A 25,411-nucleotide genomic window follows, 5' to 3' on the forward strand; every position below is an offset into this window, starting at 1 on the left:
ATAGTTAGATAAACATTTTCTCTCATGGCAAAGCCAAACCAAGTTTCAGTTCTTACAAACACTCCATCTATTTTCACTTCTGACTCAGCATACAGTCCATCTATATTTATTTGAGCTGGCTCAGTATTTTGGGGCCTTTTAAAAAATAAATGAAAAATTGTAAGGCTGTGACACCTCATTAGCCTAGTTAGTAAACCATTTCCTGACTCTGGGGATGTATCTCTTGCCAGACTGTCCATAGAAAGATTGAGGCAGTGTGTTATCATGCCAAATATGCCCAGATTTTACTTTTAGCCAGTGTGTCTTTGAGGGTGTCACACAGAATGATGAAGAGATTGTCATAAGCAAATGAGAATGACCAATAACGCTGTTGACTGATCAGAAACCAAAAAAGATCAGCATCAGTGAAGGAAATTTCTTTTAACTCTCATATCTTCTTCACTTCGATAAAACACATTCTCTGCTTAGACAGTATAAGGTGCTTCCAAAAATGGGAAATGTGCCTTTGCTCCTAAACCATGGGTACCCCTTAACTCCTGGGGAGTTCTAGGACATATACTGTCACGGATGAAAGTATTAACACGGTGATGGTTTAGTGGGAAATCTAGATTTATTAATAACTAACAGCAATTTATCATTACAAAATAATGATAAAATGTTGAAAGAAAGAAAAACGACTTATTTACAGATGACAAGATTCACACTAACTTACTTAACGGTACCTTAATTTATACATATGTACATGCGCATACACAAAACGTACAAACGCACACACACAGACAAAAGTATTTGTATCCAGTAGAATGAAGTACGTACCCACACACCAATAAACAGAGAAAGAATGGGTGAAAGAGAAGCTAGCTCAAAGAAAAATTTCCCTCTTGAGTTTAGAATAAATACAATGCCTTGGCATTCCTCAACGGGCGATAATTGAGACTCAAGCGGGTTGACTTCGCCCTGGCCTTCCGTCAGCTCTGTCAGCAGATGACACCTTAAGGGTTTGGTACCTGAGAGGTTTCCCAGCTCAGGGGAGATGCTGGTCACAGGCCCGCTGGGATCCAGGAGAGCTCAAAGGGTCTCCCTTGTGGTTGCAATTTATAGGGTCCAGGATAATTGACTTTTGTCAGATACCTTTTGCTCACGCCCAGCTCGAACAACGAAGTATTCTGGTGCCTTACAGCAGTTGCACAAGAACTTGATGAATGTGCAACTCTGTTATTGTTCCCATTTGCCCACATCCCAGGCACAGGTGTGTCAGCCCCTTAGGAGATGATGGGCCGTTTTAAGTGTTTCCAAGCAATCGGGAGGGGCAGGAGCCAGGCTCGTTGCCCTTAATGTTAGCAGTCCTTATCTCCACAGATTGGTGTATAGCTCGGGGGATGTGGGTGGAATCACACCTAGCACCAAGCAGCCCAACAAGGAGGGGTGGGGAGGAGTAAGAATTGCACCACCACACATACCTGAAGTAAAAAAAGTAAAAAAAAAAAAATATCCTGAGGCCAAGGAAAAAAGGAGATAACTTATGCCAAACTTCAAGAGAAAAAAGGTTTTTTAAGCACAAAGTTGGGGAAAATAACTAAAGTAATTAAAAAGAAAGCAACACGCTAAAAGAAAATTAAAATCTTATGTCTTAGTTGAAGAGCTTCAAAAAGACAAATGGTCTGCCTCAGCCACACAGTTGAAAGAAAATGTATGTGACATTTTATCCATTTACAGTACAGAGGGACCACATGTAGGCAACAGGGAAAACTGTGTCGTGTCCCCCCCCACATACTTTATCATAGCTAAGAGGTGTCCAATTTTGTGTGCTTTTGCATGGGCACAAATCTGCTCCTTCTGAGCTACAAAAAGGCAGCAAGTCCATGGTTGAGAAAGTCATCCTGAACAGTCAACCTAACATATTTTAAATGTAATTAATTCATTAGAATTACACATTAAGATTTAAGAAGGCACTTTTTGCTTTCTCTGAACACTGTTCTGACGTGCACCTGTGTTTTATGCATTCTTCACAGACAAAGGGTCTGTCAACTATGCACATCCCTTTACTTGCCTTTTTTTATAATGCCTTATTTCATGTAGTACAATATGAGTGTATATTATATATTTAGTATCTTATATTGTCACATTCACACACACTCATATATATTATATTTCATATATTTTCTACTTATTTTTGCTCAGAATGTGTAATTGTAGAAACTGTGTTCCAACAAAAACTTGAAATCAGCCAAGTAAAAATAATGGGCTAAACTCTCTTAGTGAGCATCAAATAATGTAGCTTTTTGAGAAAAATTACTCTGCTTTACACCAGCAGAAATTCTAAACCCATACTGTTGTCAGAGAAACCTCCATTTGTTAATACATCGGAAATCACAGCAGTACACTGTTGTTAGACACACATGCACACATGCACACACTATTTTCCTCATGGCTGCACAAGTGCGTTGCTGATTTGCTTATCTGCAGCCTGTTGCATTCGAGGCATTTTGTTTACTTAATTCAAAATCAATAAGTTTATTTCCCAGACAATAATTCCAACATTCTCTTGGAATAGCTGCTTAATTTTAAAGTCCAGACATTCATTGTAAAGGAATCTAGTAACAACCCACAAATGAAGAAACACCATCATTGGAATAGCCTGTAGAAGCAAGTTAGCTGATGTCTATAGACTTGTCAGACCGACAATTCACTGCACATCTGTGTCTGCCAATATAGAATTTACTCAAAATTGCCTCTCTAGACACTTCTTTACATAACACATATTTAGCTTATTAGTGCTGTCATTTGGGAGTGTGGTCAGCTTTTGAGCAAAATCTCACTGAGTCCGTTAGTACGGATCACATCACAGCTGCCATTTTAGAATCACGATGATTAGGTTTGAAGTTCAAATGATTTGATTTCACTTTAAAGCTTCAAAAGCAGCCTCTGGGGCAGACTTACACAATTAATTTTTACTGAGATCTGCTGGGTAATTTACTGTAGTCAGAGAATCTTCACTAAGGTAAGGTAATTACCACTGGGTAATTTTATGGTACTCTGTTCAGTAGGAAGCAATGTGTTGGCTGGCTTCTGCTCAGATAAGACCTGGAGGAAAGCGAAGATGCTGCTTCTGGGAAACAACACATGTCTGAGACATTGAGGAGGGATGAGCAGAATTCACTCACTACCCAGATGTGGACCAGAAGTTCTATTTGCCCTCAAAATGTCTTTTCAGGAGTGTGCATGAGGACTTACAGTATACATCATACTGAGAAGTTTTCAAAATTGAAGTTCTGCACCTGTGATTCTTTAATGCAGGAACAAAGAATGCATCCTTAGTTTAGTTTGAACACAGAAGTAAACAATGAAATGAAATATCCCTTTGAGATTTGTATTTATCACTTACAAGAAGCACTTCCTAATAATCAGTGGCAGCTAGGCTGACAAGCAAACTTCAGAGCAAAGCCACGGGGGACACAAGTCTATTTTAGGTTTACTGTTGACAGTGAGGGTCAGAGGAAAAATAAACTCAGCAAGCAGTGTCATGCTACCACAAACCTCTGCTGGCCAAGCAGAAACTAAATTACGGTCAAACCTTTCAGCACGACAAAGACTTGGGCAACTGGGCTGCCCTGCAGTGCACAGAGCATGACATACAGATGAACAGGACTAAGCATAAGTGAGATGTAACATAAATTAGTGATAAATAAAGTTCAAAAGATTGGATGAGCTAATTATCCCACAATCTGGAGTGGGGTACAGTATATTTACCCCAATAGCATCCCTATTATTTTACTATTTGAAGTCTACAAAATTAATCTGGAAAGCCCTGTGAAAACAAGGACTGATCATGGTCTCCTTCAAGATATCCTTCTTTTGGTCAAGCTATAAATAATCTCTACTTCTGGACCTATCCATTAAAAAATGAGAGCAGCAGAAGGGCTCAGACATTATTTCTATTACATACACATATATATATTAAAAGAACATAAAAACTTTTTTCTCTTAAAAGTTTAGTCCTCAGCTTAATTTCATGTACTGCAATACTGCTGGGGAAAGCTGATTTGATTGCTTTATCACATTAATAAGAGCTAAGATTTGTGTAAAGGGAAGAAGAGGGAATAAAGTATATTCCATATTGATAGCACTGCTGATGGCATTACTGGCTTTCATTTTGTTAAGTTTACTTCCTATTAAAGCTGATGATAAAAGCAGCTGTGTGGGCTCATAAGCACCTCTATCTACATCTCTCCACGGACTCATTACAAATATCTGTTTCATATAGTCTCATTGTCTAGGACAGATTTAATTTTATTCTATTTTCACTAGGCATAAATAAAAACCTGTCATTCCAACCATTGCATTGCTTTCCTTTTTCTCTACCTATCATCCACTGAATGCAAAACACAATCCTGTAATTCCTACTGTTTTGTTGTTTTCTTTGCTTTTTTTGTTTTGATGAAGCTACAAAACTTTTGTCCATTGTCAGGGGCTAGTTGCTTGAAACAAAGATTTTTTACTTTCAAGCATAATTACACAGGACAGAAATAGCTAGAAAATTTATTGTTGCCCTTTTTTTTTTAACCTCTGATGACACACTGATAATTTGTAAGGAGCATCCACATACCACAGATAAAATTATTCAGATTTTAGGTAGGTGTTTAAAAACCAAGTGCAGTTCTAGTGGGTGATGCCCAATCATTGTGCACCTAATCTCTGTCAAACTGATACTCACCTGTACTGTTCTGTTTGGCCATTTTAAGGTACTTGCTTACCATTCTCCCATAGCTCTCTGCTCATCTGAAATATCCCTGGGACATTCAGAACAAGTGCCCTACGGAGCAATGCCACACTACTTGGTTGTGATTTTGGAGCCTATAGGATATCAGATTAACAAATTCTCCTGACTTTTCTCGTGGGGTCCCATAATTCATCTGTTTTGTCAGCACTATTTTGGAACTGCTGTCAGGTGGTATTGGGTCAGCTCACATTGGGTCCTGTGAGCATGCCTCTCATTAATACAAATGGGATGTCTCTTATATGTTTGAAGTCTCATGGATGGATGGAAAAAAGTCAGAAGCTTCCAGTGACTGCAGTAATACCCACAATGATGGTGAGCAATACCAGGAGAATAAAATCAAGGGGCCCAGTTCCAGTGCGATGTACTCCATTCAGAATCTTTGGGATTGCTCTAGTAAATCATCTTTCTCATCTTCTTCCTTCAAGGCTCTGTCCTGAACCACATCATTAGTTCCCTGAATCTCCTTCTCTTTTTATAAAGTTTCCTTTATAAACTTGCCCAGTGTAAGACTTCTGAGTATGTTGACCATGGAGATGTAGGTGGTAAGGAAAGGACAATAATAGCCTATTCTTAGTCTCTCTGTCACCAATAATAAAATACTGCTTTATCCATGGTTTTAAATACTATTTCCACCCTCTCTTCTAAACTTGAGCTTCTTTTGGCACATTTCTCACTTATGTTTCCATGTATAATGACTCTATATTAGCGCTGGAGAGTATTAAACTGATTGGTGGAAAATTAATGGAGCAAGCAGGAATGATAGACAATAATTACGTGTGCATTGTGGCTTTTGATAAGTTGGGAGTGTGAGTCTGAGGGGCAGTAACATAAAGCACATTAGTAATTGTAAATGCATGGTGCAGTTACAGAACTTCAGTGAACCCACAGAAGAGAGGGAAGGGTCTTGTTCAAAACATGAAACAACAGGCATAGAGGAAGATGCACCCCACTGCTATTCAGCAAGGTAGCATCTTGCTGCCTAGGGTGCAAATCAGAAGGTAACAACCAATATTCAAGAAGTTTTATGGATGAGAGGCCATTGAAAGGCTTCTCTGCTTTATGATCTTATGATGCCCACACAAAACAGAACCCTGCCTTTACCTTGAATCACATTACATTGCAGACACTGTGATTCAGTTTAAACCTTGTATAGTCGTCCTATTTCTGCATCTACTGTTTGGTTCATCTCCTGTAGTGCCAACATCTTGAGCAGGGCACTGAAGGAAGAGCAAGCAATTTGGAAGTGAAGGCATCAGCCAGCTCAGTGGCTGGTGGTTATGAGATTTAGAATTCAAGGAAATAAATCTGTTAAGGAGTCGTGTCTCTAGTACAGATGCCATTTGAACATGTTAGGGGAGGCAGGTGTTTAACAGCCATTTGATCTCCCTCAGTAAAATGACGGGTAGAATGTTTCAGAAAGGAGTTATTGTCAGTACATATTACTTGTGGATGCTAATCCAACTCCTCATTTTCAGACTTTTTTGCAGATGGCATTTTTAGCAGTGCTGTCAGCTTCTATGCATGGAGTACTGTTGCCATTACTATATTTTACATGTGCTATGAGTCTTAGATGCTTATAGATATATCCCTGTTTAGGAACAAGTTATATATGACATGGTATGTTGGGAACTAGCTGCAGTTACTGGAAGTTTGTCTGCCTTATGGACACGCTTGTCTGCTTTATAACAGGTTGATTACACCTATCCTAGAAACAGATTCATGAACGGTCTCTCTCCTTCACCTGGTCTGACAATATTTTGCAGATGCTTGTTTTTGCTAACTGGCAATCAAAAATACAGGTGTTCTGCAGAAATCCAAATAGCTGTATCCTGAAGAATGGTGGGTACAATGCAAGTGAATATGAAAACGGCACCTGATGGTGAAAAGGTGTTCACCTGAGTGTGAAAAGAACCTGACTCACTCAAAGGACAATGTGACCTCAGAGCAGGGCACACAGACACACAGGCAGGTTCATTCAACTTTGAAACAATGCACTGTGGAAAACATCAAGTGTCCAGAAATTCTATTTGAAAAAATAAGTCAATATATGGAGATACAAAACAACCGAAGCTTGGATTACGTAGAGTAACATCTTGTGTAGACAAGCCCTAAAAATAAATTCTAAAGGGCCACTCCTCATAGATTTGTGTTATTAACAGCATTACACAGAGTTTCATTAGCAGGATTCAAAGTTGTTGAGGCAGTCTGCTGCAAGCTTTGGTTCTTCCAAGGAAAATTGTGAACTACTATGATCTTGATTTTTAGGAACTCTTACACATTCTTACAACGATAAACAAAAAGGACAAATGCATTTCCTCTCTACCATTTCTCAGAGCAAACCAGGAACTCAGTGCCATAGTGTTTTCACTGGTAAATCTCTCATTAAACTTTTCAGAGTTACTCCTGTAAAAAACCAAAAAAAACCCAACCCAAATCAAACAAGCAAATACAAACCAGAGATGCAGGCTAAAAGAAAGACACTATCTATTAGCTCAATATCAGAGATTTTTATAGTTTTCCCACAATAGAAACTCTGAGACAAAACAAAACTATAAAAGCAGGTATATATAACATGTATTACTTACAGTGTATTTCTAGAACCTGCATTGCTATCTGAGGTGTAGAGTTTAGGGACTCATGATCTACTCTGCAACTTACAACTGCACCATCATCATTGCGATCTGCTAGGAAATCCAGTGTGCTGCTGACTGTGAATGTTTTACGATTTGCATCTTCTTCTTTTAAATATTTAACATCTGAAAGAAAGAATAAACAAACAATTTTCTCTCCAGTATTTTTAGGAAAAGTAGTCCAGCATTAGACAGCTAAATTACCTATCACACTTGTTGAAAAAACATGTCTTTCATATCTGTATTGATCTCTTTAAAACAAAAGTAATTAGACTGTCGTTATTTCTCAATTTGCTCTGATTTTCAGAGGAGGAGCTATATATTGAAAAAGAAAATTTTGAATTGGTTACATGATACTGCAGTCAAACGGAAATTCCTTTCATCATTATTTCTTATATGTTTTGGTCCAAATTTGATATAAACTTTCTCTGCGGTTCATTAGAAAAAATGTGGTCTCCCCCCATTCTCACTTCCCTTATGTATTCAGTGTCACTAAATATTAAATTTTCTAAGTCCATGATTATAATCTTTCATAGTAATGCAATACATGGATATTACTGAAACCATGTGAATTAATGGTTGCATGCATGTAGTCACATTAATCCTGTTGTTTGGCTAGAATTAAGCTAATTCATGAATTAAATTAACCCAAAGTATAGCCTTCAATGCTGATGAACAGTTGTAAATAGAGCATGTCATAGTATTTACTGGAATCTGCAGACAAGTCCCAGGAAGACTGGAAATAAAATTATTTCAAAGAGACCTTCCACTCACTGCTTTATATCATGTTAAATTAGCCCACTGGCCTTGTGCAGACTCAGTCAAAAATCTCTTTGACAGTTTTTACCCCAGATACTAGAGTATGAGGAGCCTACAGCTATGCTTAAAAGGTATTCAACTCAGTTGAATGTTAAAGTTCAAATTCAGAAATTTTTATTTTAGGACATACATGTTAGACTAGAACTAAAGATCCAAAAGACTAAGCATTTATTTTAAAAAGTTTTAATGTATTAACTGCAACATGAGATCTTCTTACACATACGGTAGAATTGTTTTACTTCATTCCCAACTACTTATAATACTTACTGATTTTAATTTATTTCAGCAAAATAGTAAGCTTGTCATATTGATTTGTTACAATGAAAGCTTTAAAAGACATATAATAAATAAAAATACATATTAGATTACACTGAGATTGAGTATGTCCTCTGTGTCTTAAAAAAAGAAAAAGTGAGAGGTTTCAGTTTTACAAATTATACTAAATCCCTTTAGAGAAGAAGTTGACCTAAATAAAATTTCAACGAAATATCTATTTAGAAAGCAAATCTTAAATGGCTTAAGCTACATCTTTTTAGATTGAAATTAGAAAGGTGGTCTTTTTCATTGTCTCCAGATAGATGAAGGCACCATATAGTTATAGAATTTCCATTTTCCCCTAAGAAATAATTATTTCTTGCATACAAGCATTTTTCTCCCTGTTGGTTGCTAATCTTTAAGAGATTTCAATTTCTGCTATGGTGGCTATTAATATTTAGGGAGCAGTAGGTGAGAGAAATATTGACCAGGGCTAAAGCAAAATTATTATAATCAAACAACAAATGACTTCACTAATATTTAAAGCAAACACATGAGATTTTGTTCCCAGAGTTAGGTTTCTAAGTTTAATAATAAGCAAGTTTAATAATAAGCACCAATATAGATAGGCTGCTTATAAGTAATGTACACATCCTTTTGCTTACTGACTTCAGGTGGAGGACAGACAGCTCCTGAAAACATCAACAACTTTAATTTCAGTGAGAGGTTGTGGATGCTTAATCCTTTAGAAAAACAAAAGCAGTTAATTTCCTAAACGGATGTTTAGAAGCCTTTCTCTAGATGTCTATTGTTTGGAAGAATTCCACTCTTAATTAATTACCTCTGTAAAAGGATGGTGATACTATTCTATAAACTGTTGACATCCTCACCAGAAATTCTTAGCTTGTCTACTTTATCAGCTGTATCTTCTGTTTCTTCATAGCAAAATGATGGTGTGATTATAATATATACTAACTGAATGCAAGCCCACCTGGATGTAAGAGCAGTGGAGATCAGGTACTGGGTATGTTACTGTATGCTAGCATTCAGAAGAGTTACCTAGGGTTTTTACAGAATTTTTAAATATGTCTACTGTAGCCCATTATTTAATTTATTTTGCTACTCTTTTATCTCCTAAATACTTGCTTGAAAACAAAAGTTAAAAAAAAAATCCATTAGTAAGGCACTTTCTCTGGAAATCACTATAATGAAACAGGTTGGGGGATGACTAGATAGAAAGTAGCTTTATAGAGGGGGAATTGGGGGTCTTGAAGACAGGTTGAACAGGCTGAATCTAGAGTACCAGGCCCACCCAGTTTTGGGCTTCCCAGTACAAGAAAGGTGTCTACAAACCTGAGTAGGTTCAGTCAAAAGCCATAGAGATGGTCAATGGCGGAAGCATACAACGTACAAGGACAGCTTAAGACAGTTGGGTTTGTTCAACCCGAGGAAGAGAAGACTAAAACCAGATCAAACTGCTGCCTTTAAACTGTACCTAATGCACAGTTATAGAGAAGAAAAAGCCTGAGTCCTCTCAGAGGTGTTCAGCAAAAGTTGACGGGCAATGAACACATTACACCAAGGTAAATTCTAATTATGGACCATGAAACATCTGCATATAATGAAAATTCTCCACAATAAGGGCTTTCAAATAATGAAACATCTAGCTCAGACAGACTATGGAATCTCCATCCTTAGAGATTTTTCAAAACTGAATTGGAGAAGACCTTTAGCAACCTGATCTAACCTTTGAACAGATGTTGGGCCATATGAAATCTAAGGGTCAACTATGAGCCCACTCCTGTGACTCTGTCAGATAGCTGCACATACAGATATGCTTGTATTAACTAATAGCAGTTTATATCTCATAAGTATAGATGTTTGATAGTGAAAATAATAAATAGACATGATAGAAATTCTATCATTCATTGTTCATTGTCAACTATTTATAAGCACGTATTTGTAATGTCCATAGAGGAACACTCATCTTTTTAAAAGACACTTTCGCTGTTTTTAAAAGGCAAATATAATTTTTGTTTACATTTAAAATCAAGTTCTGACATGAAATGGCTTTGTTATCTAAAAAAATTTCATCTTCATTTTAGAGGTTTATCAAGACAAAATGTTCAGTGCCTCTCTGAATTCTTTGTGTATACTAAAAATATATGAACCAATTCAAAATGTCTTATCTGTTGCAACAAAACAAACTGATATTATCTTATTTATTTTTGAAGCCAAATTTTTCAAGGGAAAAAAAAAAGACAATCCATTAAAAAATATTCCTGAAACCTAAAAATATTTTTTTTATATATTATTGTTGAAACAGCATGTAACAAATTCTGTTGAAAAATTAGGTACTTAGCTTCTCCGATATTTTTGCTTTTAATAGTCTTCCAGAAATGTCACCAGAATGCTAAACTGCAGACTGCTTTGTTAATTTGGTGCATATATGAGAGACAGAACTCTAAAATAAAAGGTATGGTGCTCAGTGCTTCACATTCAGTCTCTCTCATTACTAACACTTACTCTATCAAACAGTATTCCTTTACCAGATGATGATTCCTTTTTGAGTAATAGCAATGGAGCTACAATTTTAGAATGGCTTTTTCCCCTTCGGTGCAACTCTGAACTCAATGCATCATTTATATTCTTTTGCACCATGTATAATACACTGTAACACAATTGGATTTACTGGTGCTAGACAGACGAACTCCTAACCTTTAATGTCAGCTGCATTAGCATATAATTTCATATCTATTTTCTCAGATTTATCATTTCACCTTTTACAGTGCACAAAGCTAATGTAACTTCTGCTGATGCCACTGCAAACTGGTTAGGTTATTTTATTTCTAACCTTTGTGAAATGGCAATGTGCTCTTCAGAAGACCTAGAAAACTAAACTGAAATGAATGTGCTCAGTACTTTCCTCTCATTCCTGTTTTGTTGGGTTTTTTCCCCTTTACTGTTCTTTTTCACACATCTTTGTTCCTTCCCCCCCCCCATTTTTTAAAAAAAAATCCCTTTAGGAACTGTTGAGAAGAGCAAATTAAAAAGTCAAAGCACCAAATTGCTTGCTGGCTTCAATTACATGTCAGCTGAAAGAAAGGCAAAGTTATTACACCAGATTTTCAAATATAATTTTTAAAATAACATCTTTTCATATACATTGCCTTGCTGTTAGGCCAACTGTATCAGTGGTTCTCTTAAAGTATTGACATTGCTTCGAGTGATTTTCAATCTTTACATGTCTTGATTATATATATTCATCTTGTCATCTTTTCTGTATGACAGAATCTATGCTGTGCCATGTGTGTTAGCTGTGCTGTTAAATTCTTCTTTTTAATTAGGTTTGATGAGGTGCTGCTTTTCTTTCAGCAATTTCCTCAAATTTCCCTGTGGCTGGAAAGAATGATTCTCTGTTTCCTCATTTTCTATCCTTGTTACAAGTGCTCAAACACATTTCAAATGGTTCCAGCCTAAAATTCCTGTCACCTTCAACACTGCTCTGATTTTCATCAGAAATCTAAAGATGCTTCTAGAATGGACTGGGTTCCTTGGACAATCAACTGCAGTCTCCTTTATTTACCAGTTTTATATCACAGGTCTGGTTGTGTACACTGAACTGTGGTAGAGAATAGTAAAGGAAGATTAATGGATTCTGTAATTAATGCTGTAAATTTGCTTGAAGCAGTTTATTGAGCTAACAAAATCCACAATGTCATGCAAATATGAGACAGATAAAAGTTTTTTTAAAAAATAAGTTACACAGAAAAGGTGGATTTTGAATCAGTTATTGATCCAGTTTTATACCAGCATGAATAGAGGTAACATGAATAAATACCAATGCCTTATCCTTTTTATTCATCTCCTCTATAATGGGTACCTCAGTTGGCTGTGGTAGATGTGACTAAGCCTTCTGTTATATATATATATTTTTTTTTTTTCACCAAAAAGGATTTTAAACTATCTCAGTATTTATGAGAATATGCACTAGAAAACTATGTTTTAAGTAAAGCACATACAAAGAGAAAGAGAAGACAGGAAAGAAAGAAATAGGCAACTCTTTCCTATCTCACTGCATCCTCAAAGGCAAATCCTTGATTTCAGCTTCGGTTTTAGTCACCTGATGACTTTTTGGTTACAGCAGACTTTGTCCAACTCCCCCCAGACCCTGTGAAGTTCTCCTCATCCCCTTTAAAGTCTACCTTCTCCTGGCTCCTCACCACAGACTCTCAGCATCTTTGTCTCAGCTGCATGTTCCCAGTTTCCCAACTGAGATTCCCTCAATTGCCACATCCTGACTCTTCCTCACCAGAGCAGGCTCCATAGCTCCCCTACAGGAAGTGCAGTCTCCTGTCTCCTCCAGACAGTTCTGCCTCACCTGGTCACTTTACTTAGAGGAGTGTAACATAAAACTGGCAATTGACCAAATCAGACATATGTCATATTAGAAAGGCAAAATGAACTGAAAAAGTAAAATACCTGGGGTGACTGGTATGGCTGTGATAACAATAATCCATAAAACATTACTCTATGAAGCATCACAGTTGAGTTTATTATGCTGAACAGAGTTCAGAGCAATTCAAAACATCAGTTTTTACCATTTGGAGAAAAAAAGATAGTTATATGACCACTCCAGTACTTTACAATCAAATCCTTATCTATGTACTTCACTGATTCATTTAACAATTAAATATGAGAAACTTTACAAACATGAATTAAAAAATATCATTCTGAATAACGTATAGTTTTGACAATTGGACCAAATTAGATCAAAGTCCTTTTAAATACCTTTAACTTCTTTGTCGTTCTTGAACCATCTGATATCAGCTGCTGGTTTACTACCAGATGTCTTGCAAGTTAGCTGCATCCTCTCTCCTTCCATAACTGGTGAGGTAAATCCAGTAATTTGTGGCTTCTCAGGAACACCTAACAAGCAAACAAGCAAAATGTCTCTGATAGTGTCAGCTGCTGCCATGAATATATGACCAACTTAAAGTTCATTTCTTCATATGCTCTAAATTCTGGAAACAGAATAATTAGTCCCTTGCCTTATCAGTGAATCCTGTTTCCTATTGCAAATAAACTGTCAATCTGAACCATAGTTGATTCTAAAGAATTAAAGAAAACAGAACTTATCTAGTTTTCTAAGGGAAATGTATTTTTAAAACTATCTTATCTATGTATATTCTGCATGCAGGTCTAGTCTGACTTGCTATTACAAGGTTGAAACTGGTATGCGCAGCAAGCAGGATGACAAAGTATATTAGAAGTACACCTGTGAAAATAAAATGTAACTGGCAACAAAAAGCTGAACTGATCTAACTTCAGAACAGATGTTTAAGCATGAATTATGAAGATTTTAATACAAAATCCAGGGAAAAGGGAGGATGAAAATAAATACAGGAGTTACTTTCTCTTCAGCGAACACATAACCAAAGAAACAATAGGAATAATCACAGTTCCACTGGCTATGGAGAATTCTTCAGCTGAATCCAAGTTCTTTGGAGGAGGTCGTATGATCATGACATACTATACACATAATATTAAATTGGGAAATAGTTGTTTTTCAGTGAACCATGGAAGGTTTAAAAAAACAGTTATGAAGAGAATTGGGAAAAAATTTGATCACTACATGTATAAATCCATTTGACTTCTGAAAATAGAAGAATAACTTATTTTAAAGTGATACTGATGACCGTAATTTTAAAATCTCTGAAAATGTCATTGTTATAACTTGCATCTGCAGTGCTTTGATGCATTCATATTTGTGGCTAGATAAAGGGATCAGTCACAGTAATTGATCCTGTGCCCTGTATTTCACAATTTGGTTTGTTTACATCTCTTTTCTGAAATGACAGATTATGTACATAAAAACCAAGCAGCAGTACCTATTACATAGTACACTTCTGTAATAAATCCACTCCTCTCTTTCAGGACAGAAAATGGTGTCTACTATAATACCTTGACACTTAAATCTTCTAATCCATAACAGAGCAGTCAATAAAGAGATTATTAGTACATAAAAGGATAGTTTATCTGATTAAAAGATGTAATACATTTCAATGGAAAATATCCCCTTTTCAGATAGAAAATGTTCCAAGAGTTTAAAATGTTACTTTGAAATAGAAAATTACAAATACAAAGTGAAAAATGACAGGCATCTTAAACCTTGCAGCTTTCTTTCTTGGAAGTTAAATTGGTGATGTTGGGAAAATTTCATGAAACCTTCCCCCCAAAATGAAGGTAAAACTAAAAGGACTGTGAAAAATCACATTACTTTGGTTAATAAATATTGGCTAGATTTTTTTTGTATTTGTAATACCTTTCTATGACTTTCTGCTATTTAAAAGGTTGAACTGGTCTACTCATCTATTGTTTAGATCATGAGATACCTCTACAGAAAAGAAGATTAACTGTAGGCAGTTGTTATTCCAGAATATTCTGCTTTGAGTGGGTATTTTTTGTCTTTAATGGCAAACTTGTGAAGATTTTTGTAAAACAGTCTCACAGGGACTGAAAGGGAGATGTATTTCATATCCTATGCACAAAACCAATTCCCTGGCTGGATTAATGTGAATATTACTGGCACAGAGAACATCTTACATTAGTCCTATTAAATTCAACTGTCTGCCTGTCTACATATAAAAATAAAACAAAAAGAAAGAGTCAAGTTCAGGGACAGAAAAAAGAGAAAAGAATAAAAATCAATCTCTAAAATCATATAACCTCTTAGGTACGCAGGTGTGTTTCAATGAACTATAGCAATTTCGGCTGATTGGGCTACTGACATTCATAGAATCATATAAAGCTTTGAGCAGAAACTTTATTTCCTGGGCATCTCTCAAAATCTATTGCTTTTCTATGTGTATCTATAACCTTTGGGGAAAACAGCAGAGCATTTAGAGGATAAAACATAAAAGAAGCAGCAAACCCAGTGGAAATACGCACTTTATAGACAAAAAAAGAAAGCAGAATGAGCGAAGAAAATGCACAGCTAAGAAAAAACGATAAAGCTCTAAAGCCCGTTTTGATTTCATGCTTTCTGATTTTCTCCCCTTTGCCCTATACAATACATTGTTAGGAGATGAACACAGGCACCTTCTTCACAATTTGGGTGCTTGGGATGTAGAGGTTACGTCCATTTTATGAAGCACTCATACTATGGTATTTGTGTGCTCCCCCAATTCATTATTCTGCCACAGCACAAATAGTAAGAGGCATGTTATTTTTCAGCACAGCAATATGAAACAATAAACTTCAGGGAAACAAGATCAGACATTTACATTTATCTTCTGTCAAGCTTTAGAAAAGTTCATTCTTATCATAATTTGCCAAAGCCTGAGAAGTTTAACACTTGCTTCTTTATGCTCAGCTATTTATACTTACCGAGAACGGTAAGAAAAGCCTTGGAAGTTTTGACAGGCATAGTAAATAAAGAGCAGGTGTACTGCCCTTCATCCGACAGAGACACATCACTGACACTGATACTCAGTTCATGCCAGGAAGCTCGGACCAGTTCAATTCTGTTGTCCCTCAGAGCTGAAAAACAAAAATTCATGTTATAAGGTAGGAAACAGCACATTAACAAAGTGTGATATGTCACACAAGAGGCTCTATGAAGTAGCCTAGTGAAATCACGCCCCAGGATACAGGGAGATGGACACAGTTGTCTTTATGCATAGTGGTTTGTTTTGTCTGTGGAATACAGGACAAGAGTTCAGCAAGTTTCTGAACAGTTTACTGAGTGACTTGCATATAAACCTATGCATATAAACCTATGCATATAAACTTGCATATAAACTGAGGGACTTCATTTACCTTTGATCTTCCTCTAAAAAAACCCAACATTGACTTTGATCTCTGCCCCCCAGCAGCTTTGTTCAGTGCCTAAAATAACTCCTTCCTAAAACCATTTTCTTTTTCATGCATTTACAAATGTGGGTAATATTGATAATCCTGTTAACAAACTATATTTTCAAATAAGAAGTCTAGCATTGCATAGCTTGCCTACAGATTTTTCTCATGTCCATTACTACTCATATTGAACTGGAATATCAGATTTCTTGAATGCTATAAGGGTACTTTCTATTATGAATACATTGAAAGTTTCAATTCTACATGCATATGTAATATATTTAAAGATTTGAGGTAATTGAGTATAGTGGCTTTACTTTTTTGCTTATGACTGATCTTCTATCAGAAAATCCTTCCTAACAAAATTTTGTTTGCATGAAACCAGTGAGGGAAGAGGAGCAGGTAGATTTACTTAAATTCAAAATGTCACTTTTCCTAATGGTTTAAAATTTTAAGTATTTTAAAGCCTATATTTAGTTTAACCCACATCCTCTATTGAGAAACAGTCAAAACATTCCCAAACATTCCATTTCTCTGCAGTAAAGCTATTTCAGGAATCTACATATATTAACCAAGTCCTTCCACAGCATAGAAATACTAGTATCATAAGTAAGTAAACACTGTAATTCTCCTAAGTGAACAATTAAAAAGCCTCTGTAACTCACAAAGTTTTGCTGTATACTTTCAGATTCAAATCTTTGACCTGACAGTATTTGAATCTTCAGTGAATCTATTTTTATAGTAAGCCTCTGAAAGCCAAGAGTAAAATGGGACTACCGTAATTACTGGGAGAGCTATGCTTTGATCTGTGAGAAGAACCAATATGTTCAAGTCACTAACGCTGTTCTCACTCGCCTCCTTCTAAAGTCACCAAAGGCTCTTAGATTTGGTTCTCCTAACATTTGTATCTTCCAATGATAAAAAGAAAGCTTTACTGTGGTCCTTGTGCTACTAAATCTAGATGTTTCTGCCCCATTGCAAGGTTCTCTCAGTGCTGTCAATACAGGAAGATTTACACCAAAACAAGCAGCTACAATGAAGATTCAGCAAAAATGTCACTTGAATTTGTTGTCTTCTAGGGCTACCATTCAGGTTTCTTTACAGTGATCTCAAGCTGAATTTACTGATTATTTTACAGTAGGCCAGCTAAAGCTTGACTTATTCTTAGCAGGGTCTGATGACTGAAAGGTGACAGTTTAAGCAGACCTAACATATAAGCATGCCATGAACTGCTCCAAGGCACATCGAAGTGACTGAGATTGTGTGCAGTGGACACATTCCAAACATAACTGAGACATCTTCTGGCCAGCCACAGCAAGAAATAAATAATTATGTACCATATGATATAAAACGCATATAATGATGGAAAATACGTGCAACATTAAAGCAAACAAGCAAGCAAAACAAAACCCACAAAATTAAAAGCTATGTATATACCAATATGCTGACATAACAGCCAAGAAAACAAGATCAAGAAAACAAAATGTACATAGAAGCAAGCTTCTACCAACCCAGAATAGCAGGCAAAGCTGATGACTGTGGCTTTACTAGCCAAAAGTCCTCACAACAGTAAAGCTGTTGCTATCTTTGAGGAAATAGATGGGGACTCAGAATTAATTTTTCAGCTTTTCAATTCTAGTCAGGTGCAAACTGAGCAGATGTAGGAATGATAGCTTATTTCACAGAATCACAGAATCATTCAGGTTGGAAAAGACCCTTGGGATCATCGAGTCCAACCATCAGCCCTACTCTACAAAGTTTTCCCCTACACCATATCCCCCAACATCTCATCTAAATGACCCTTAAACACATCCATAATTCACATTACTGACCTTTCAAAAAAAAATTATTTTTAATCCAGTGCTTCCAAATGGTTTGATTACTACCACACGTATATATAATTGGAAGAACAGCACAGCAAATACAAAAAAAAATGAGCAAAAAAATGTTCAGCACCCCGTAATTTGGAAGGGGTGATTTTTGCCACCCGTTAATCAGAAATAATTTAAAAAATAATGCAGTATATCATCTTACATTGTTTTTTTTTTTTTTTAAATAATTTTCAATCGCTACTGCATCATGATAAAGATTTACCTAGCTATTGAAATATTTTCCTATAGATGGGACAATGTGCAGAATTTCATGCACTAAAAAGAACTGTCATGAATTCCAGTAGAGCACAAATGGTCTACAGATGATGCCAATAGCACACCATTTCGATCCTGCTGGTAGAGAAAAAACCAATTGAAATACAAACCACCTGCATCAACTACATTCCTACTGCTCTCCTCCCTCATTTCCTCCCCTCCACACCTTTTTTAACCTTTGTACAACATAGAAACCTCAGCTCAGTCAATTTTCTGCAAAACTGGTAAAAACAACCACTGATCAAGAGCTGAGATCAGATGTTCTATGTTTCAGCCTGGAGTGAATTTTTATTGAAAGAACAAAAAGAAAGAGTTTTGTAATGGAAATACCAACACAGAGCCTTTGCAAAAAATGCTGCAAATAGCACCAACATAATACTCCTTTGCTGGAAAGCTGTTTGTCAGAAACATTTTTATAAGTGCTAAGTCTAAATGCAATTAAATATCTGTGCCATCAATTTCAAACCTAAACATCTGTAACCTTTCCTGTCTACACAGATTTCAGAGCAAACCAATGAGAAAACTCTACTGCTATTGCTTACACAAGGCTAGCAATTACATGGAGTCTTTTTAGAATCTTATTTTCAAACTTTATTCCTATATCTATGTCTATATCCTTATCTATATCTGTTTAGAAAGACACCCAATTCCTCTTATGAAATTGATAGCTGTGATGGATGCCAAGAACTGGTTTGTTTCCATTTTCTGTGTTAGGTATATTTTGCTAAAAGGATGAAGTTGGATCAGAGAAAAAGTGGCCTCCTAACTGTCTAGTCCAGGGTCCCACACCCTGGGGTAGGGGGAACCCCCTGGGAGAGGATGACTGCTCCCTTGGGCAGCAAATGACCAGTCAGTGACACTGGAGAAGCCAGGAGTACTTTTAACCAGTAGCAATATCCAGGCATGGAGACCTAGTGGAGGAGGGATCTTACACGCAGCAGAGAGTAAACCCTTGCCAAGCCTGGCTGATGGAGCAAAGAAGCCTGTGGAGCCTGAGCAGAAGCCAGCACTGAAAGGTATCAACTGGCAAGCAAAATCTTGAAGGAGAAGACATACTCCTCAAGGAGCTAGTGGATGGGAAGGAGATTTATTTACAATACTCTGTATACAATCTCTTTCAGCAGATCTGAGTTCTACTTGTTTAAAGAGCGATCTCATCTAGTACATTATTCTTTATTTAAAGATTCAAAAGCTTTCTATAAGCTTTTTGACTGGTCTTTCTTTGAAGTGAGAATTGCCCCAAACAGGGCAGTTTTACCACAAGGTTCAAGCCAACTCGAGGTCTACTACAGTCGTTCAAATAAAGTACTATAAAATAAGATATAAAACATTCTGTTATTTAATTAACAGCTGAAAATAAAAAGTAGAAGACGTATGGGGACATTCTGAGGAAATTTGTAGTTTCGTACACACAAATAAACAGATTTCCTATATACTGAAATGTCCATGCATTGTTCGACACAAACAGCAGTAAATATTTCTAGCTCCCCACAAAAGTTAACAGGAAACTCCAAGCTTCTTTTTAAAGTGTCTCATACTAAAATACAGCTGCTGTATTGTACTTAGGTGACAGTATTTATTCCTCCACTTTTTAAGAAGGTTATACTAATAGCTTCATTTGTATTCCACGGGTAGTTTCTGAATACTATTTATTAGTTGTACTGCGGTAGTGACTAGACAGCCAGGTGAGCACAGAAAAGAAAGCTTTGTCCCTAAAGACTCCAAAAAGCTCTGTCCTCACTTAGTTTCCTAGACTCCCTCCTACCTCTGTCTGCTCTTTCAGAACCTTCTCTGGAAACTCCTTCTTTTTTCCATTTCACCATGTTAGAAGCCAAACAGACCCTTTTTGGCCTCTTCCTGAGGATTTTCAACTACATTCCTGAATCATTACCTTACTAGTAGTTTGCATACCTACATTTTTGCATGATACAGAGATGTTAGCAAAAGGGCAAATAAACAGAATAGGTACTTGACTTCTGGGAAATGCACCTATGCCAAAACAGTAACAAGGAATACCACCACTGACGTCTCCTTCCTGGATTCTTATGTCACAAGCACTTATAAAAAATATAAAATGCAACAAGAAATATAATTATATAGCTGATTCCAATATGCCCTAAGTACATTATTTCAGTTTTCTGCAATTCCCAGGCACATATGATGTAGTCAATTTGCAAGGTATGAAATAATTATGCATAAAATACTTGTTCTTAAGCAGACACACTTCATTTATTTTACCTGTCATTCTCTTTTTCTGTGGAAAAGAATTCCTTTCAGAATGTTTTCTGACACAGAAACAAGCAACCTTGATAATCTGCAGAGTTTAGGTTATTGTGAGTAAAAGCTACAGTTATGTATTTCAGTTGCATTAATTAGCAATTGTTGAGACTGATGACCACTGCAATAAACCAGTCTCCTTGTTCACAGTCACAAAAAGCTGTACCTCATTTCTTACAAAATAACATAATGTAGTCATGTAGTGAAATCCTGCAATAGGAACTATATCAAAGAGAGAAAAGAAACTTTGAAATTCATACTGTCATGCAAAAAAAAAAATAATCCACATTTCATACTGGGCAGAAAAGGCAGCTCGACCTGTTACCTGTAGTAGCCATAGAGCAGCATCTCTAATCTTATTTCTCTAAAATGACTACATCTTATTAGTATTTTGAGTCATATATTTGAAGAATGGGGAAAAAACAAACAACAAACCCCCTAAATCCTCCAGAGTAATTTGCAGATGTTTTGACAATACTAACTTGACATATGCTGCCATCCTGGGATTCACTCAAGAAAATTTTCTTCCTTATGTTAGAGCTGTTCCCTCTGTCATGGGAATAATGTAACCATTAGTTGGAACCAGAAAGATTTCTGATACTCTACAGGTCGTGCTAAACTCCCAGAAATGTAATACTAGTGAAACTGAAACAATCCCTCTGATTTTCAGATACCAACCTTCTGAATGCAGTACCATCATCAAGTCTGAAATAGATTTAAAGGGATTTATATTGTGCTTCCGGATATACTTGGATATACTTGAGAAGGCCTTTTGCTTTGATCCTAATGAATTCAATATACCAAGATGCCTATAGGGATGATCTACAGCACTTGCTTATAGTTGTGCATCAAAATCTGTCAGTCCACAGACCACCACCACCACCACCATCAGTGAAATAAAAAAAAAAGATGGGGAGTAAATGGATAAAACCAAACTATTATTGTTATTCTGTGTTTAGTCTTCTATAGCATTCATACTTCTTTTCAAAACATTTGAATTTCCTTTAGAAAAATAATGTACTCATTAGTCTGTTGCTGTATGAACAGTTTACCCATTTCCAACTGACAGGCAGTTATTCTATTAGATGCCTAACCTATCTAGTAGGTACTTGCATGGTATCTGGACGTCCTAATATTTTTAAACTTCTCAATTATTTGTATGTGGAAAGAAAATCCATTTCCTTCTTCTTTCATTTCAAGTCATGCAATTTGATTGTTTTCATACAAGGAGGGATACAAGGCTAGGGTGGCAGTTTGGGTATTTAATGATCACATGTTTTCTATTTCTATTTCTGCATGTGGTGAGGCCAGTTTTACCTCTCGCTGGAAATGAACTCCACAGCATTGCATCTGTGAAACTATCACTTTTCCTTTGATTACTAGCTGGTCATGATTCCAACAGAGTCCAAAGGTCAGAAAGATAGATGATCGCTTAATCAGTCACGACAGATTTCAGACCTGGGACAGAAACACTGAAATTAAGTCTACTTTCACAGGTAATGCTAATTTAGAGGGGAAAGCACTTGGTAATATATTAGAAGTTTCTATGTAACCTATTAGATTGGCTGACGTATGTAGCATTGGAGTCCTTTAAAGGTGACATCATTTCTAAGTAAAATTAGTGGAAATAACGAAAACTGAAGGTCACAATACTGTGGACAGGTCTTCGGCTAATTGGCTGTGGAACAGTATTCTGGCCAATTTACAGAAACATGATGATTTTTTTCCTCATTAGGAGAGTGATTAGCAACACAGATGAGTTCAAACAGACATTCCAAACAGAGTCACAGTTTTGTGTCACTCAGATACTGTGGATACTTCAACTGCACTGAATTTTCTAACCCGTTCATGTACTTAATAAATTCAGGGCTTCACTGAGTTTCATAGAAGCTGTTAAGTAAGGTTTTCGAAATGAAAGAACAACATAACAATCCTTGGAGATTAGTTATACTTTCATTCCAGTGCATTTCTATTTCTCTTTGAACCCTTCTAAAGTACTTGGTAATCAAAAGGAAGAAACAATGGGGTCAACAGATATGTACTTCTTCTACCTCTAATCATCTGGTCATCTTCAACTTTATGCTCTGGCTTGCAATCTAATAAGAAAAGATGAGATTGTTTTCAGCTGGGAAATACTGCTGAAATATTTGATTAGCTTATTTAGACAAGAATGTTCAACAGCAAACTGCTTTCTCCCTTTTATATTTTTCAGATTGTTTGCGTGTTGGATAATGCACATGTCAAGGAGTACAGCAAACTCCATTCATTAGAAGAGGTGCTGACAGTATCACTAACAGAGGCGTCTTCTCTGTGCTTGCTTACTGCCTTGAAAAGGCCAAAGCACTGGGGACCCCGAACCTGTCCGTACAACGCTATCTATTATTTATCAGGGCGGGCTGTATTTAAAGAACAGCCTTAGATGCTTGTGAGGAAAATCCAAACAGCAAGGTAATTTCTTCAGTGAAACGACAACAATTCTCTTTTTCCTGCAATCTGGATAAAACAAAAACAGTTGAAGGTGACTTACAATGACTTACAGTCTTGAACACATCTGCTAAGTGAGGTTTCTCCAACTGCTGCCAACTGACAAAAGAAGGCCAGGATGATTATATGCCTTTCATGAATGGAATAAATACGGTAAAACTTTCCTTCATGCCAGATTTTCTGCACTGAGCTACATTTTCTCTCACAATAATTTTCTGTATTCTCTTCAGTTTCTCTCTTTTTCAGAGCATTCAGGAAACATGACAACATGCAAAAAGAGAAGAACTTGACTTCTAGGGTGTTTATAATGCCTGTTTCTGGTATTAAAGAGGCACTGCACTTTTGTTCTGCTTGTCTTTTGAGAATGATAAGGACGACACTTATTGTCTTAGGAGGTCTGAGGGCTGCCTCACTTTCACATAAGAAATTTAAGTTTCAAATCCTTCCAAAATACACAGGTTTTGAACTATGAAGATGCTTTATTGTTTTATTGTGTTGGAATAATGTTTAACTGTACCTCCAAAAAAATAAAACAAAAATCACAATAATCAGGATGAAATGCTGTCTTACAAGGTCTTCTCAGCTGGTTCCTTCTGCAATGGGGAATTACAAGATTTCCTATTATACTAATGCACCTGGACATGTGCCACAGCATGGTAGCCTAGAAAATCTTAAAAAATCATACTTCTCAAATACGCAGCTGCAAAAATTAAAATTGCAAAATTATCTGGCAAGGTTAGTGATGGACAGAATTAAAATAAATGAGATTCAATAGATAAAAGTAATTGGCAATGTTATATACCAAGTTGGAGACTGATATTTTGAAAGCGGTAATGCAGGAAAGAAGCCTTGAGTATTACAGAGGAAATTATTTAACTGTATGTTCAAATGCAGCACCACTCTAAAAAGATGAATCCTGCTCTGGGTTGTACTGATCCTAGCAATTATGGTAAAAGGAAAAAATAATGCTACAATATTCCAAAACTGCATACATCATACTGTGTCATATATTGTAAATTACAGATATAAACAGGCTCTCAGTTGGGAAGGTAATTTCTGGAAGTCTACTGATGGAATACTACTGCATAAGTAATACTATGAAAATGAAAATAATGCAATGGAGAGCTGTAATAACAGTCCACACCTACTTAAGAAAATACTAATAGAAGTTAGAAAAATAATTTTTTTTTCTATAATTTTGAGGGTAATACTGAAAACACAAAACAGTATGTTAAGTGAGAGTTCATTGTAAGTGAGAAATATGAGATAATGACATCACTGAAGTAGAAGGGATGAATACTAATCCTCTTGCAAACTAAAACAAAGTTACACAGATTTCTGTGAAGACCAGACCAGGCAATTTCTCCTCACGCTACTGATGTTGATACTAATCATTGCATTAACAGTACTTAAATGATTGCTGACCAAGGCAGAGTTATGCTTGTTTAGGTATTGAAAACTGTCTAGCCAAACAACATATAACTCTACCAAGACAGTCTATGTATTTTGAAGAATATCAGTTACAGTATACTCACTTTTTCCTCTTCAAGAGACTGCCCTTTACAGTCACTGCTGGTGACCCTCAAGCACTTCAGCTTTAGATGCAAGGAATCCTAAAAGGTAGGGAACATAGAACAACTCGGCCAAATTTTATGGTCTGCTGGAAATCCAGTTTCTCCTCAAACCTGCCCATGTGCAATGCATTTTTCATATGTCTGCAGCTGACCATGTCTTAAGGAAGCTGCAGAACTCAAATATACCTGTATTTCTCTAACCTTGTAGATGGTGACATCACAGTTCTGCTCATTCAGTAGCCAAACTTAATGATCCCATCATACTGAAAATATTTTTAGTGGCATAAAGGAGTAATATTCACGGTAGAGTCATGTTTATGGTATTCCTTCATATTTCTTGGAAAGCCACAGACTTCCAATTTCTAAAGAGTGTGGTCCTGTTCAAACATATTATCTCAGCAGAATTTGGAGAGACTTTCTCACTTCATAATGATCTAAGAGAGATCTCTCTCTAAGTGAGAACAGTTGCAAGATGTCCCTCTTCTTTTGGCACTTTTTGATCATTCATGAAGATACATAAATTAGCATCGTTCTTCATGTAGCAGATAGCTACATTGGCTAGACATGCAGTAGGTATACTCATTCATC

The 25,411-nt window shown here is 36.4% G+C and overlaps 1 protein-coding gene across 5 annotated transcripts in view; it reads right to left on the bottom strand.

Annotated features, from left to right (window-relative positions):
- The window catches only part of CADM2 (cell adhesion molecule 2), a 690,911-nt gene that overhangs the window by 120,019 nt on the left and 545,481 nt on the right, over nt 1-25,411 (bottom strand). For all 5 annotated transcript variants that reach the window (XR_012621748.1, XM_074813369.1, XM_074813378.1 and 2 more), the window contains 3 exons: nt 15,874-16,026; nt 13,276-13,413; nt 7,366-7,536 (listed from right to left, as the gene is read on the bottom strand). Coding sequence is in view for 4 of the 5 variants with exons in the window: in XM_074813369.1 (XP_074669470.1) it covers nt 7,366-7,536; nt 13,276-13,413; nt 15,874-16,026 (462 nt within the window). In the remaining variant the exon portion in view is untranslated. The remainder of the gene's footprint in view (nt 1-7,365; nt 7,537-13,275; nt 13,414-15,873; nt 16,027-25,411) is intronic.

The sequence above is a fragment of the Strix aluco genome, chromosome 2, assembly GCF_031877795.1.
Source record: "Strix aluco isolate bStrAlu1 chromosome 2, bStrAlu1.hap1, whole genome shotgun sequence".
NCBI lineage: Eukaryota > Metazoa > Chordata > Aves > Strigiformes > Strigidae > Strix > Strix aluco.